Here is a 14,814-nt window from a genome sequence, read left to right as displayed (position 1 = left end):
TATGGCCACTCCGAAAATTTTGAAACCACTTATAAACTGTTCTAATCGAAGGTGCAGAGTCACCATAATGTTTATCAAGCTTCTCTTTAGTCTCCTGAGGCGATTTGCCTTTCATAAAGTAGTGTTTAATCAACACACGAAATTCTTTTTCGTCCATTTTTTGAAAATCACTCGACTTCCTCGATTCAAACGAATGCCAAACACAAAGAAATAGACCGATCTGGCTGAAACTTGGTGTGTGTTCTTCCAAGAGATGCTACTAACTAAACATAACCTCGATACGCGCCAGTGGTGCTATCTCTCTGACTGCACGGACTTTTCAAACGACCCTCGTAGTTTCCTGGAGCGTTCTATTACTACTTTCATTGAGAACAGCCTGATTATCCTAGCAGAAGCAAATCTCTTTAGATGTTGAGTTTTGTGCACGATGATCGGAATTACACTAAGAAATGGCAGTAAAGCAGTTTTCTATTTACCAAGAAAACTCTTTCAGTTGTACTCTTGTATCTGTACAAACTATTTCTTAACTTATGCTCCATCCATCCTGAAACCATTGGTGTAATTTAACACCTGTTGTAATTAACAAGTCTTTCACCAAATATTTTCGCAATACCTTTGTAGAAGACACGCTTACTCGTTATACGTTTGTATCAACAAAACAATACACAGTTTATCTCACTCACGCTTCTGTGACTGCTGTTTAAATATGGAATAGTGGTTACTGTGCACTGGTTTGGGTGTACTAACTCCAATTGTTCGGAAAGTGATCCTTTTTTCAGCTCTCTCGTGAAGCCAGAAGTGCTGGAGCTGAATCGTAGAATAGTAGCTCAACGAAAGCAAGACTATTCCTGTTAAAGATGGCAAAACTACTCAGTGCTGGGAAACGCAAAGATAATTTGTTTTCCTGTCTTTTATATTGATTTATACAATTTTATCATTAAAAATAATGAAAGAATATGCTGCTCAGACATAAATACTTTACTCTAAAACCTTTTTCGTCCTCAGAAATGTAGATACAAGCAATCTTTTCTGGAAATTAGAATTCTTTTTCACACAATTCATAATAGAAGATAATAAAATAATGTATTTTTGTTATCCATTATAATTTAATTTTAGTTGTTTTAATTTGTCTTATTATTTTGTTATTAATTAATTCCAGTGTTGTTATTATAACAAACATAGTTTATTTTATTAAAATAAATATTCATTAAAACAATATTTTTGATGCATTTATCTCACATGATAAAGATGATATTACAAACTTCGATTCATATCTGCCGCTGTTATTAATCATAATGAATTACTACAAAAATGTTTATGTAAATCCAGACTAAAAAATTTATATATTAATTTCATGTTTTGCAGTTTACTATTCGATAATGAGCAAAAAATAAACAAACAGAATTTAAATGTCGTCTCTTGGTAACGCTGCCTATTTACGGTCAAGCATAAATTTATCTGCAAACACACAACAACCTGGTAATTTCAATTAAAAGGGTATAATACAAATAATTACTGAGTAGTTTCTCTCAATAGCTCACTAATCTGGGGTCTTTAGCATCTCCTACTGTGAGCCAAATCCTTACAAGATTTCTATAATCCTTGCTAACTAGATAAGGATCACCCCTTTATTTCCCAGTTAGGAACTGCTTTTGGTAGTAAATCTTACTTTTCATGATCAAATAGCTAACTCTGTTTAGCGGCTTCACCGAATTTAGCAACTTAATGATTCGGCGAAGCAATTAAGATGTGCCTTTTAAATGCTGCAATGAAACTATAGAAGATGATATAAAAGCTAATTCAAGTATTTATAAAACTATTGAATTTATATAGTGACTTAAGTTTTTACTTCGTTGCTTATAATATTTATCTGTATTACAGAGTAAGCCTTCAATCAATTAGTGTATCTAATGCAAACGATTCATTTTCAGTATCTAATGAAGTTTTCAATTAATGCCGACCATTTAAAAGTTTAGATAAATTCGTTGATATCTTTCTTAAGAAATACTTTAGATTACTGACATATATGTTTTATGTTTTTTAAATATTTGTTTTCCAATGTCTGCTACTGAATATTTATAGGTATTTTCCATAGTCTTAAGAACAATACTAACATTCTGTATTTGTGAACTTAGGGCAACCAGTACAAACTCGTCGACGAGCGCACAGGGAGGACGGCTACTACGGTGATCGAGGAGGTTCCAACCATGAGCCCGGTGGTAGATTGTACATAGATAGTGACCAGGAACCACTTTACTATAATAGTAGGCCTAGAAATCACAAGGAGCCTTACAGGTAAATATTATCTACTGTATTGTTTTGAAAAATGAATTCACTTTCCTTCAGTGTAGGATGGTTGGAGAACTGTGAATGTTAAAATAACGTCACCTGGACTCTCGCTTGATATTTTATCATCGTGATTGAAAAAACCTTTTTAGGATTCGACAGAAAGAAGTAAAATCTGTGAGAAAAATTCAATGATAGTGAATCTTTAATATTTTACAATTTTCTTCTGAAAAACAATAACAATCTTTTAAATTTATAATATAAGATAGAATTAAGTTAGTAATTGTGGAATGTGTTGAATAGAGGTGATAAAATGTCATGTGGTGGCACCGAGCAAACTGGCTAAGAAATTATTAGTCTAGTGTTTGAATCACAAAATAAGAGATTAGGATTCATAAATTTCTAAACGGATCGTAACTTGAAGATAAATCATTCAGTTTTAAAAAAACTAGTTGTAAAAGATTCTTAGATGAAGAATTAAATGTTAAAAATAATAATAACTTACTAGTAATACAAATTATATGGTAGTTCCTAAATACAAATATTGAGTAGTTCATAATTATTTTATTTTTAATAAAACTTTGAATGTTGAAACCATTGATATGTATTATTTGGTACATAAGTTTACAAGGATTAAACATTATCTGACGTTAAGTTCCTAAATTTAATTATTTCTGGGCAGATATGCTATGAATTAAATATTTAAAAAATCAATGATTCTTGAATGTGAAAATGTTTACATTTAACTTACTAATAACTTTATCATTATATTATTTTGAATAAATATAGGTTACATAAATACAGGTTAAATAAATACCACAATAATAATAATAGCAATAATAATTTGTGGAATAAATACCTGCATCGTAAATGCCTCCTTTAAGTGCATTGCACAGTTCTTCCATTACTTTCAATGTTCTTTGTTCTATTATTACTGTTATAGTCTATGTACTAGTATCCCTTATAAAATATTTAAATAATAATAAAAAGATCGGAAAATAGTTATTGTTTTCCTTTACTTATTTTTATTTTTTAAATGGCCAGTAAATAAAATATAGAACTTTTGTAATGCGCAGACGCAAACAAAGGAGTTGGGAGTACGATGATAGGTAAATCAAAATAAAATTGATTCTGGCTTTCACTTGTTAACAAGTATTTTATCGAGATTTTCGCTCACGAAGATGCTTTTTCTAGTTTTTCTTATATTTTTTTTTTGAAAATCTAGCAGTATCCCTTGGCTTGCTTGTATTCACTAAAATTTCTGATTTAATTTCATTTTAAAATTGCCCACGAATGTTTATTTTAGCATTAATATTTATATTATTAAAAGAATTGAAATAAAAGGTCGTAGGTACTAGTAATGTCCTCTTCTGATGTTTTTAACAGTATGGAGCTGCACAAAGCTATTTTTGAACCAACTGTAATTAAAAGTACTTGTCATTTTCAGGTTTACCATAAAGCCTGCATCGTAAATGCCTCCTTTAAGTCCACTGCATAGTTCTTCCATTACTTTCAATGTTCTTTGTTCTTATCTCGTACCCTTGCTTTGTATGAAGTTCTTGCTAATGTCAATCTATTATTACTGTTACAGTATATGTGCAAAGACTAAGCTGTACACTGGACTTAAATTATTCGGTTATCAGGCCAAATAAATTCACCATGGAGTTCACCCAGTAACTCTGAGAGGCCGACAAATACTTACAAATACAAAGACCGATGTATCATAATCATTTCGCTATCAAACAAATAATGGCTAAATCATGATACACGGAAAACATAGCTAAGAAAATCTTTCAAATATTAATTTAAGTACCGTCCGAATATTATCGAAAGTTAAAAGAGTTTTTCCTGAACTAAAGCTGTTCGAACCCGCTTAATTGCCAATTTAGATCTGCTTTTAAAGCCAAAATAAAGCTCCATTGAAATCGTAGCCATGAAACCTAGAATTTCGCCAAAACATGCTAACTTTAATAAGCGGACTCCATTGAAATAGCAAACAAACCACTGGTATAAAACACAGTTTTTATCTCTTTTTTGCTTTAGCATCCACAACTGCAGAAACGCACCTATTTGTTGCTTTTTCTAATACCACAAAACGCACCGCTTTTTCGGCAATAACATAAATCAAAAAAAGCGTACATAATACCCAAAAAATAAAAAGTGAAGAAAACCAAATAAGTATTATATTCCAAACAATTTCAGGACAAATCGAATAATCATATTTTTCACTGCGAGGCATTTGATGATTTTTTTTTTTTGTGAGTGTTTGATTAAGGCATCCGCAGTTATATATGCTCGTTCAGATTGCAGCATTTTTTTTTTCTTTTAAATTATATATTATATTAACAATTCTCTCATATATAAATAATTCATGTTGTTTTGAATCATCATTGGTGATCTGTTGGATATGTTCATCTTGCTAATTATAAATATTGTTTGTTCTTTATTTCAGTCAATCAGCATGGTACGATGATTACAATTATTCAAAATATGATCATCATTCAGGCGATAAGAAATCATACCAAGACAGTAGTTACTATCATTCGAGAACCTCTAGTGTTAAAAGGAAAGGTAATTATAGCTCGAAATTAAATAGCCAATCAGTAATTTTGTAATTAAGGTGCCAATTTTATCAGTTGCATATTTCTTTACGTAACTGAAATAGTTTTAAAACTTTGATTAAACCTTTTTTCAAGTAATGCAACTGTTTGTTTTTTAAATTTACTCAAAAGAAGAATTTGCAAATAAATTGTTAATGAATTAATAAAGAAAAACAAGTTTAAAAAGTGTTGAAAGGAGTTATCCTCAGCTCCATTATTACCATTCAATGGAGGTTGTGGCATGGAAGATTTGTCAAAGCTCTCGAGATGGATAGGATCACTTTATTTATAGAGAATTATAAGTCAGTAAAGCAGAGCTAATTGACTGCTTGGACGAAGTATAAGACAATTTATAAAACAAATAAAGCATTAGATATTTATACCATTTTTCAGTATTTTGGAATGTTAAATTTAAAAACTGGTAAGCTAGTTGTGTTTATGGCGATTAATAATGCTAGGGAGTCAGTGAATTCACCTCCATCAACATTAATAAAGCTTTACCAATCTCGTCAAAAAAATTCGAGTCTTCGTTAAAAGTTGATACGTTGAGCATTGAACAAATGTTCATGGGACAGTAGCTTCTTAAGTAGATGTTACATTTTTTACATCAAACTGAAGAGACGATCTCATATGTTGAATGGAATTCTTTTTTCCTTAGTACTTATAAGATAGGTTACTTAACGATCACACATTAAGACCCATTGAAAATGTAATCATGGAAATCTTCTCTTTTCTGAATTTATTATTATAATTATTATTTTATTATTATTTTTTTTAGAATTTCAGAATATATTTTTTTGAAATAGTTACTGCCTCCTTGAAAATCTTTTCCCATACTTTTCAACCGAATGTATTCACTGATTTACCAAATGGATCATACTAGTAAATCATGAAAATTTACGGTTTCCTTAAATAGTCAAAATTTTCTTGTCGAGAATTTTCAATTTCTTGTAATTTAAATTTCTAATTTTATTTACTGAATGTTAAAGGTGAACATTTTAGTACCTAACACTGTTTTGCATACAATTATTTTTGTAATTATTATTCATATTATAAATAGAATTCTTCAAGGTAGCTATTACCAAAACCTAATTTACACTTACAATGTCAGTTTTATCTTCTTATCTGTATAAATGATGTTTGTTTATCTTATAGTTATAATGTAGTAACTATGGCGTGGCAATAGTTCTTGTAATGCCCAGGTCTACGAAAGGAAAGATTGCAGATTGTATTTACACTGGTTGTTGTGATTTTGAATGAGGCATAATGATATGATTTGGCTTAACACAGACTACCAAAGGTTTCATTATAGCTGCAGGGTACAAGATTAAGATTCTCTCTAGTGTTTTTTTTTTTTTTTATTCCTGTAGAAAATTTGCAATCAGACATAAATCATTCCCTGATTATTCTACTGATAATGCAGCACCTTGACTTGTGCATATAATTTAGTGATCTTGAAAAGAAGGAATATATCCTTGAGAAGAAGCTTTTGCTGGATTTGGAATGAAGTGAAAAATAATTTGTAGCTTATTGTTAAGGGAAAAGAACAAAGTACACAAAAAAATCACATTTTTGCTCAGGTTAAAATTTTCTTATTGTTTAGCTTTTCCTGCGCACAAATAAAAATTTTCATTTATGCGTTATTTTTTAATTAGGGTTCTTACAAACAAAAAATGTAATCCGAAATTTTCCGGGAATATCTTTGATTTTGTAAGCTTCTTTAAAGATATTTATTCCTTTCTCTTGTTATAGTTAGTTTCATTATCTGCAATCAGATACTAAAAAGCCTGCTAATTTTATGATTTCATCATAAACATCATATTTACACTATACTACACTTCTAATTTTTGAAATATTGGTTAATCCCATTTAGATTTTAAGTACAGAAGAATGGTATTACAAGATTCTAATCTCCGTCTTTTAAAAATTAAATCCTCAGAACCATGGACCTACTTCATCTCACTTGTAAATCTTAGCCCCATATAATTACTAACAATCTAAGGGTATAATGGTTGAAAGCCTTGATTTCAAAAATTTTAATTAAGAGAATCTAACACTTATGTAATTTGAAAACCCCAAAAACGCAATTTAATTTAATAATTGTTTAAAAATAATTATCAAATATGTTCAAGTTCTTAAATTTTCTTAACATATTATAAATGTTGCAGATCCTAAGGGGAGAAGACCCAGCTTGGAAAGACAAACCACGTTATACGATGACCAATTTTATGGAGACAGTTATTACAATAGTGGGGACCAACCTTATTCAGACGATAATAGGTGAATGAAATTATTATTTTCTATGATTACTAGTTTTTATTGTAGATAAATTCATAGCTTTCACAGAAACTAAAGACTCCGAAATTCAGATCAACTCCGCAAACGAAGTGTCAGGAGAGAAAAAAATCTTTGATCTTTTAACCCTGATAACCTTAAAAATCTCAGATTTTTAATGTACCAATTTCAACCAGAAGAGTGCTATAATAATTAAATAAATAATAATTATTATTCTTAATTTTTTTCTAGATTATAGACTTATATATTATAGAAGTTATAGACTAGATAATATTTTTTGGATAATATGAAACATTGTTGTTATTTGATATGAGACTGTGTTTCTCAAAAAATATCTGCCATCTACATGTAGACTTTCCAAATTACTGTTATGTCTTTTCTTTGGCTGGTAATCAAAATGAAAAATATCCAGAATTCCTAATCTTGGTTTCACTAATGCAAAATTTGGTAAATATAATTGATCAAAAGTAATCTACATCACATTTTATCTCAAGAAAGATTAATAATGGCGGGAATAGCCTAAAAAACTTTTGGATATGTATCTTTTCGGTGCCTAAAAATGCTTTAATTTTATTACTGCTACTGTGGCTTTGGCAAGCTGAAGAAGTGAACTTGCTTCCCAGATAGTTTTCATGTTCCAGTTTTAATATTAAAAATCATGAATTCTAATTATTTGCAATGATTTCAAATGGTTGTTAAAAAATTACTAATTATTGTTCTGTTTTACAGGGGATTTTATGACCAATATGGAGGTTATAGCTCTGATTATTATAAATATGGAAGTAGTAGTTACAAATATCAGGATGATAGGTAAGTTTGTTAGTTTAATTAATAATCTATTCATTTTATAATTTACAAATAATATTTAAATAAATCTGCAACCGCAACGCAGCCTACTTTGGGTCTTTTAACAAGTATTTTCCTCTTGTGAAGTTACAATAATATTACTGACAGTACTACTATTTGGGGGTCATAATATATGAATTTAAAACTGTTCCAATCTCTACCAATGAACACTTGTTCAGGTAACAAAATAAAATAACTTGTTTGTTTTAATATAAAATATTATTAACCACAAAAGAATGCGTTGTTTAACTAGTTTGATCAGTACACTCCAAAGACCAAGACTGTGGCATTGGAGAGACCCAGAACATTAACACCTTTGAAAGGAAGAACATAAAAAGTGTTCCTTTATTTTCACTTCTAACAGGGGTACCTTTGATTCACTTCTTCTCCGTTACTCTCAGAAATTCGAAAATCATGGTGCTATCATTGATTAATTCTAATATAGTATTATTGTTGCAACAAAAATAATATTAACCTTTTAAAAGTAATTATTATTAGCAACTAACTTTATATTATTGTTTATATTTTGTTAATGGAATATACAGCAAGACGACCAGATAGATCTGTGGTGCCCCACATAGGTGCTATGGTAGACCAAATGTCCTATATCCATGCCCTACAGCTCCGCTGTGTGACCACGCATTTCAAGTTTAGAGAAAAAGGATTCTCTAACATAATTAGCTTCCTAAATATTCTGAAGAAAGCTTCTTAAAAATGGATATAAAATGGAAGTATGGTATGTTTCTGTACGACTTTCGATAACCACCCAGCGTGGTTTCTACCCTGATAATGGGGAGTCTACTTTAGTGATATCTACTCTCTGGAGCAATTCTGACGACGCTGTCGCAAGCAAGTCAATCTAGCTCTCCAGGGCAGAGCGAGAGGGGCTCATTTTTGTAAGAAAGGGAGTAGTCAGATGTAACCATTCTCTATTATTCTTTGCACCCCTAACCCAAACACTATGCCTAGAAATTCCAAAGATTGAACCCCATTGAGTAGTTTGGGATCACTACCATAATATTCGCATCAGCGCCTCTCTTTTTCGAATACTTCCTAAGGAGTTGATGACTGTCCTTTAAAACTACATGCTAATCCTACTTAAAATGTATACTATGGTTAAAGATGCTACTCATCCTTTGATGTAGTAGGCTTCTAGCGTGAATATCAGAAATATTAGGCGGTAGCTGCATATTTGTTTTCACCAGAAGCTTTATCTTTTAACCAAGGAAATTAATCTCTAATTTAATTCTATCTGCATGACGGAAACTCCAAATTGCAGAAAATTTCTCTGCCGAAACTCACAGTTTAGTGCAAGTTTTTGGTTGGTTATTCAATAGGCTCTTAGACTTTATAGAAACAATATGCAGTAATATTTTCAAAAAATAAAACCTAGAGTTATTTAATTTAACATGGTTTCTTTAATTCTGGATATTTTGAATGATTATTTTCGTATTGTAAGCTTTGTATTCAAAATCAGTGTTTTATCACTGATAAACTAATATTCATACTATTTATTTATAGGTACGGACAAGAGGAAGAAGATAGGCAATGGGACTCCGGAGGGAGTTATTACAGAGACAGCTATAGACCTCCAATGTCACTTAAGGAACAATACGAAAATCAAATGAACATTAAATATTCTTCCAGAAGTTCATTACAGAGGGCTATCTACCATCAATATTCATCCGACCAAGAAGATGTAATATTCTCTTTATTTTTGTGGATGTTACGCCGAGATAATTATTAAAATTAACCTCACTGAGTTTTGTAGTTTAGATCACATTCTTATTTTTTTGTTTATAAACAGATAATTTTATATGCCTGTATTACAAAAGAGAATGCACATGAGTACATTTCAAAAAAAGTTCATTTAGAACTAAAAAAAGGAAGTTTGTCTTGCAACTCTTAGGTATCTACTCCGAACAAGTATTAAGCCATAAGAACTATTTCCTACCTAAATAGTTAGGGAAGTAGCATGGAAGTTCATTTTTGTTCTTGTAATAAAAATATACTTTTATGGATATGCAATACACAATATACATTGGTCACTTTTGTGGCCTTCATTTTCTGTTGGGTACTTTAATTTTAAGTAATACGTAGTACTTTTCAGAAATCTATTGAACTAAGAGAAGGACGTAGTATTTATTTTAAAAGAGAAGTCTACAAATATAATTTCGAGTATTGCTCACTATAAAAGAGAAGAATTGCAATTATGTCAAATTTTTACAATTCATCTTTCTATGAGAAAAATTTTAACAAGAATTTGTGGAAATATGTTTAGGACATTAAGGGCCCATTTCAATTTATAGGTCAAATTCTTCATTCTTAACAGAATGTTATTTTTTCAAACTGAATCCTTCCGTTTAGGACAAATTCATTATATTTATGTTCCACCCTTTCTATAAACCCAAAAATTCTTACAAGTAAAATGCAGAAGTAATAAAAATACATCGGTTACCAGCTGAGTCTACTATTAATGGTCAACTAGGAATTTGTATTTGACAATATAGCATGTGTTCTAGAACATTGCTTTTAGCAGTTGGTTGTAAATATTTTGTTTTAGTCCCAGGGTGGGTAGTTCTATTAGAACTATTTGTCCGTGGCTGAAATACTATTAGGCACTAACCGGCAGTCTCTACTTCTCACAGCCGCTATTTCCTACTTTAGTTCCTTGAAGTCCTTATCATGCAGCAGAACGTCAAGTTGATTGTCGTGAGCACCAACCGGTCGAGAGCAATCTGCATCTGTCACTCTCAAGCTTGTATTCGTAGTAAGGCACGTTTCCATTATTTAACCCAATTTTTGTCGCTAACTCTCTAATTACCTAACTTTTGTTAGATAATTTTGAGCACGTGGAAGTTTCAACGAAGGTAATTTGAATGTGCTAACCTTTCGCACGAGTTATTTATGTGCTTATGGATTTGGCTGACACAGTCTGCATCTATCATCCTGTATTCCAGGTATTTACTGGTTTTAGGTACTCGTTTTGATTTAGATTTTTAACATATTAGAAACTTGCCTAAAAGCTATTAAGTTTCAGTCGCTGCAACATTTATTATAGTAGCTGTGTTTATTATTTATGATTGAATAACTTTAAATTTTGCAAATTACGGAGATGAATTTCCGTGAACGAGTAAAGTCTTTTATTACAAAAAAAGTGCTTACCAAGCAGGTGGAATTCAGAATTTATGTATAAAAAAGATTTTAAAAACATAAAAAGAGGCTAATGAAGGTGTAAGCACAATATATTGAAAACCACTAAAAAAAATCACTGACTCAATAATACATTTCATAATTTATATGATTATTAAAATAACTCCGAGTGAGTTAATTGTATCTGGTGATTTCGTCAACATTGGCAAATGTTGATGATCAAAAAGTAAGTACATTAACTGTATTGTGTAGCACCTCAGGAACTGAACCCTTATGCATAAAAGTAGTTTCCCTCTGTCCACTAAGTTTCGAAACTTTTCCTCAGAAGTAAATATACTTGTTTTATTCAAAAACCTTTTAGTTCTTGATGGCAAGAGCTACCTTTTTAGCAGTTCATTTTTTTTTCCTTCGAAGTGATGTTTCCCCAATTATAAAATATTTGAAATCATAACAAAAATCTGATGTCAAACATTAACATAGTCTCATTTATTGGCGTATTTGTAATCCTAGTCGGTTAATTTTCTGAAAAGAAGTTAAAAATTTACTTCCTTCTCGCATATCAGTGTAGAAGTATGGTATCTTATTTTCATAATGAACGGCATTTTAGAATGTGAAAAAGGTTATAATTCAAATTTGAAATATTTCAAATAACTATTATAACTAATCGTCTTCGAGAAAGATCTCACAATACCTAAATGACTCTAGCTGCTATCTGTGAAGTTATCAATGCTTGTGTATGGAGGTTGTTTGTGTGACGCATTTTGTTGGAGAATACATTCAAACCAATTAGTTCATATCTCCTAATTGAGCAGGCCTAAGATTATTATATTTCATTTTCTACTGTTGGTAGTTTGACTGAAGAACCCAAAAGGATGCTAATTAGTAGGTAATTCACCTCCTTCTTGCAGAAACGCCCAATAATGTTCTGTTCTCAGAGTTCTGCTAATAATACCCTACCATAATAACTTAAAACTAATCGAAAATGAATTATTCTAGAATTTTCGTATAAAAGAAGTGAAACTTTAATATATTGTTGACATTCCAAGACCTTGATTTCTGATTCGAAAACCTTATTGAGAAAATAAAATTAATTCGCTCTTTACGGAATTTTGTTTGTTTTTAATTTATGGCCTGTTAAATTTGAGGTCACTTCCCTTCCGGAGCCTCCTCAGCGCATTTCAGTCCATTATCCAGAAGTGTGCTTTAGAAGTTCCCAGGTAGAGAAAATTCAAGGGTACCCAGCTAGACTTGATCCTGTGTGCTCAGGTTACAAATAATTGATCTGGTAAACAGTCAATAGTTCTTAAAAATAATGCAATTTTGATTACTATTATTCCAAATATCACATATTCGTGCGGAATACCTATATGATTTTCGTGGTTGGAAAACCTTATCTAAGGCGCGAACTAATTTAAATAATAAAAATTATCGTAATATTTCTTTTTATGGCTGAAGTGGAAATGGTCCAAATAAACTTTGTTTTAATAAAATAAAATTTTGATTTTATGATTTCAGATCTATTATTCCCCAAGACAACAAAGTTTTGATGAAGAAGACTATCATTCGGCAAGTGATTATGGTACTACAACTAGAAGGAAACAACCTGTGATCAACAGACATTCAAGTAGGCACTCCATGTGTGATTACCCAGATTATCCTGGCTACAGGCCGCGCAAGTCTGATAAGCCCAAAGTGCTTCCTGCCATCCCAACTAGGATAAGACCTTCGCCGTCCCTTCCACCAACCCCCGTCAGAACGAAACCTCAGGTGCCTACTCGCAGGGCTGGCTCCCTCGAACATCAGGATTCAACTGATGAACGATATACTAGTATTTATAGCAGTGATACAAAATTAGGCAAAACTAATTATAATGAAGATTATAATTATGCTTATATAAGCTCTGATAATTTAACACCTGATCAACCAGTCGAAAGTAGTGTAGTTATTGTACCGCAAGATGATAATCTTAAAAAGCGAAAAGCAAATATAACGCAACAAAGACAACAACCACAACAGTTACAACAGCAAATTCAACAACCTCCTCAACAACAACAAGATCAGTATCATAATAACAGAAGGTACAAGGAAGATATGACACAACAAGAATACCAAGATAACAGGAGATATCAGGATGATTATTATTATGATAAGGAGACAATTAAAGAGACCAAAAAGCAGGAAGTACCAACGTTGAATAGGAGGGACACGTTAAAGAAGCAGAAACAGAATCAAAATAGGAGAATGGATGTACCGCCAATACTTATCCAAATGAAGAGTGATTCCATCGAGTCTCCACATGAAGATGGTGGAATGGGTGATTCATTTGAAACGGCTTTTTCATCAGTGAGCACTTCAGTTCATAAAGGAAGGTACCAGGATGATCAATATACTCCTGTGAATGAATCGCCACCCTCTCATCCCAGCTTGGTGCAGCCAACGACACCAATAGTCACCCAACCGCCACCCAAGACTAGCACTACTACACAGCATCAACAAGTGACTCACAACACCTTGGTGCATCATCCACCATCCCACTACCAAACGGCGGTAAACATTAAATTCTCATATTTCTAGTCCTTAAGTCAACTTCGCTCTCACATATCCTGACAGCCTTTCATTTTTCTTTAGGGCTTACAAAAACGTTATCGCCAACATTTCTAAAAATAAATTTACCCCAATAATTAATAGCACAGACTTGCGTAAAATGATGTTACTAAATATTGGGTCGGTGGTAAAAATATGATACTAAGAAATAAGTTGTTGGTTTTGGCATTAGTAAAACCACAATCACGAGGTATTGTTTACATTCGCTTGTAAATCTTTTTGCACATGTAGATTGAATGTCAGGTCAAAAGTGCAGTGCATCTTTCTGAATGAATACATAACGTTGAGTTAACTTAAGCATCTTGACGCGGCATTAAGAAATAGATCTAATGATAAGAATATCCCAGAAATCTCTAGAAATTGAATAAAATGTAAACCTAGACCGAGCAATCGAACCCAAAACCACAATTCACTTTAGCATTGTGAACCTCGCATCCTACCAATTGGTTATCATGGCGTACTTCAACTGAGGTTCACTAATTTACTCAAATATTACCCCAATCCATTGAAAAATATATGGACTTGCATATATTGAACATGTGCATCAACATACAGGACCTTTATGTTCTTTGTAATGTTTACATCTTCTTGTTGCTCTTGTATTCGCTCCGATTTTAATATAAAGTTGGACTTGGAGCAACCATTTTCTAAATGAAAGGAATAAAGACCACATGAATATGTGAAGCGCACTAATTAGTGAATATTTTAAGAAACTTGTCACCTTATGCTCAAAAATGGAAACAGTTTAGAGGTGATGTTATTTCAACTTTTATAAAAGAGGTTACAGTCTAAAATTTTATGTATCTCTTTCTAGGAGCTTTTAATCGTCTTGGCTCCTTGTGATAGTCTCTGCAGTCGGTAGCGAGAGATACTGTCGATGGATGGCAGTGCATTGAGTAGGCTCGGCTTGCCAATGACTCAAAAAGAGGGCACTTAAATAAAAAGAATTAAAAAAAGATGCCTTTTCTTTTGCTAAGAAATTTATTAGTTTGAATTAAATTTATATTCTTTAATTTGTACAATTAAATTT

At 31.7% G+C, this 14,814-nt stretch overlaps 1 protein-coding gene across 6 annotated transcripts in view; it reads left to right on the top strand.

Annotated features, from left to right (window-relative positions):
* unc-13 overlaps positions 1-14,814 on the top strand; it is a 626,295-nt gene that overhangs the window by 227,420 nt on the left and 384,061 nt on the right. For 5 of the 6 annotated variants that reach the window (XM_074122300.1, XM_074122305.1, XM_074122303.1 and 2 more), the window contains 7 exons: positions 2,136-2,295; positions 3,363-3,395; positions 4,739-4,857; positions 7,055-7,166; positions 7,911-7,991; positions 9,549-9,726; positions 12,696-13,727. In XM_074122300.1, the coding sequence (XP_073978401.1) occupies positions 2,136-2,295; positions 3,363-3,395; positions 4,739-4,857; positions 7,055-7,166; positions 7,911-7,991; positions 9,549-9,726; positions 12,696-13,727 (1,715 nt within the window). The remainder of the gene's footprint in view (positions 1-2,135; positions 2,296-3,362; positions 3,396-4,738; positions 4,858-7,054; positions 7,167-7,910; positions 7,992-9,548; positions 9,727-12,695; positions 13,728-14,814) is intronic. The other variant, XM_074122301.1, reaches the window with a different exon arrangement.

The sequence above is a fragment of the Rhodnius prolixus genome, unplaced genomic scaffold (genome assembly GCF_049639745.1).
Source record: "Rhodnius prolixus isolate KJV_2025 unplaced genomic scaffold, Rpr scaffold_8, whole genome shotgun sequence".
Classification (NCBI taxonomy): domain Eukaryota; kingdom Metazoa; phylum Arthropoda; class Insecta; order Hemiptera; family Reduviidae; genus Rhodnius; species Rhodnius prolixus.
Note: the sequence above shows the minus strand (reverse complement) of the source record. Positions and strands in the feature narration are given on the sequence as shown.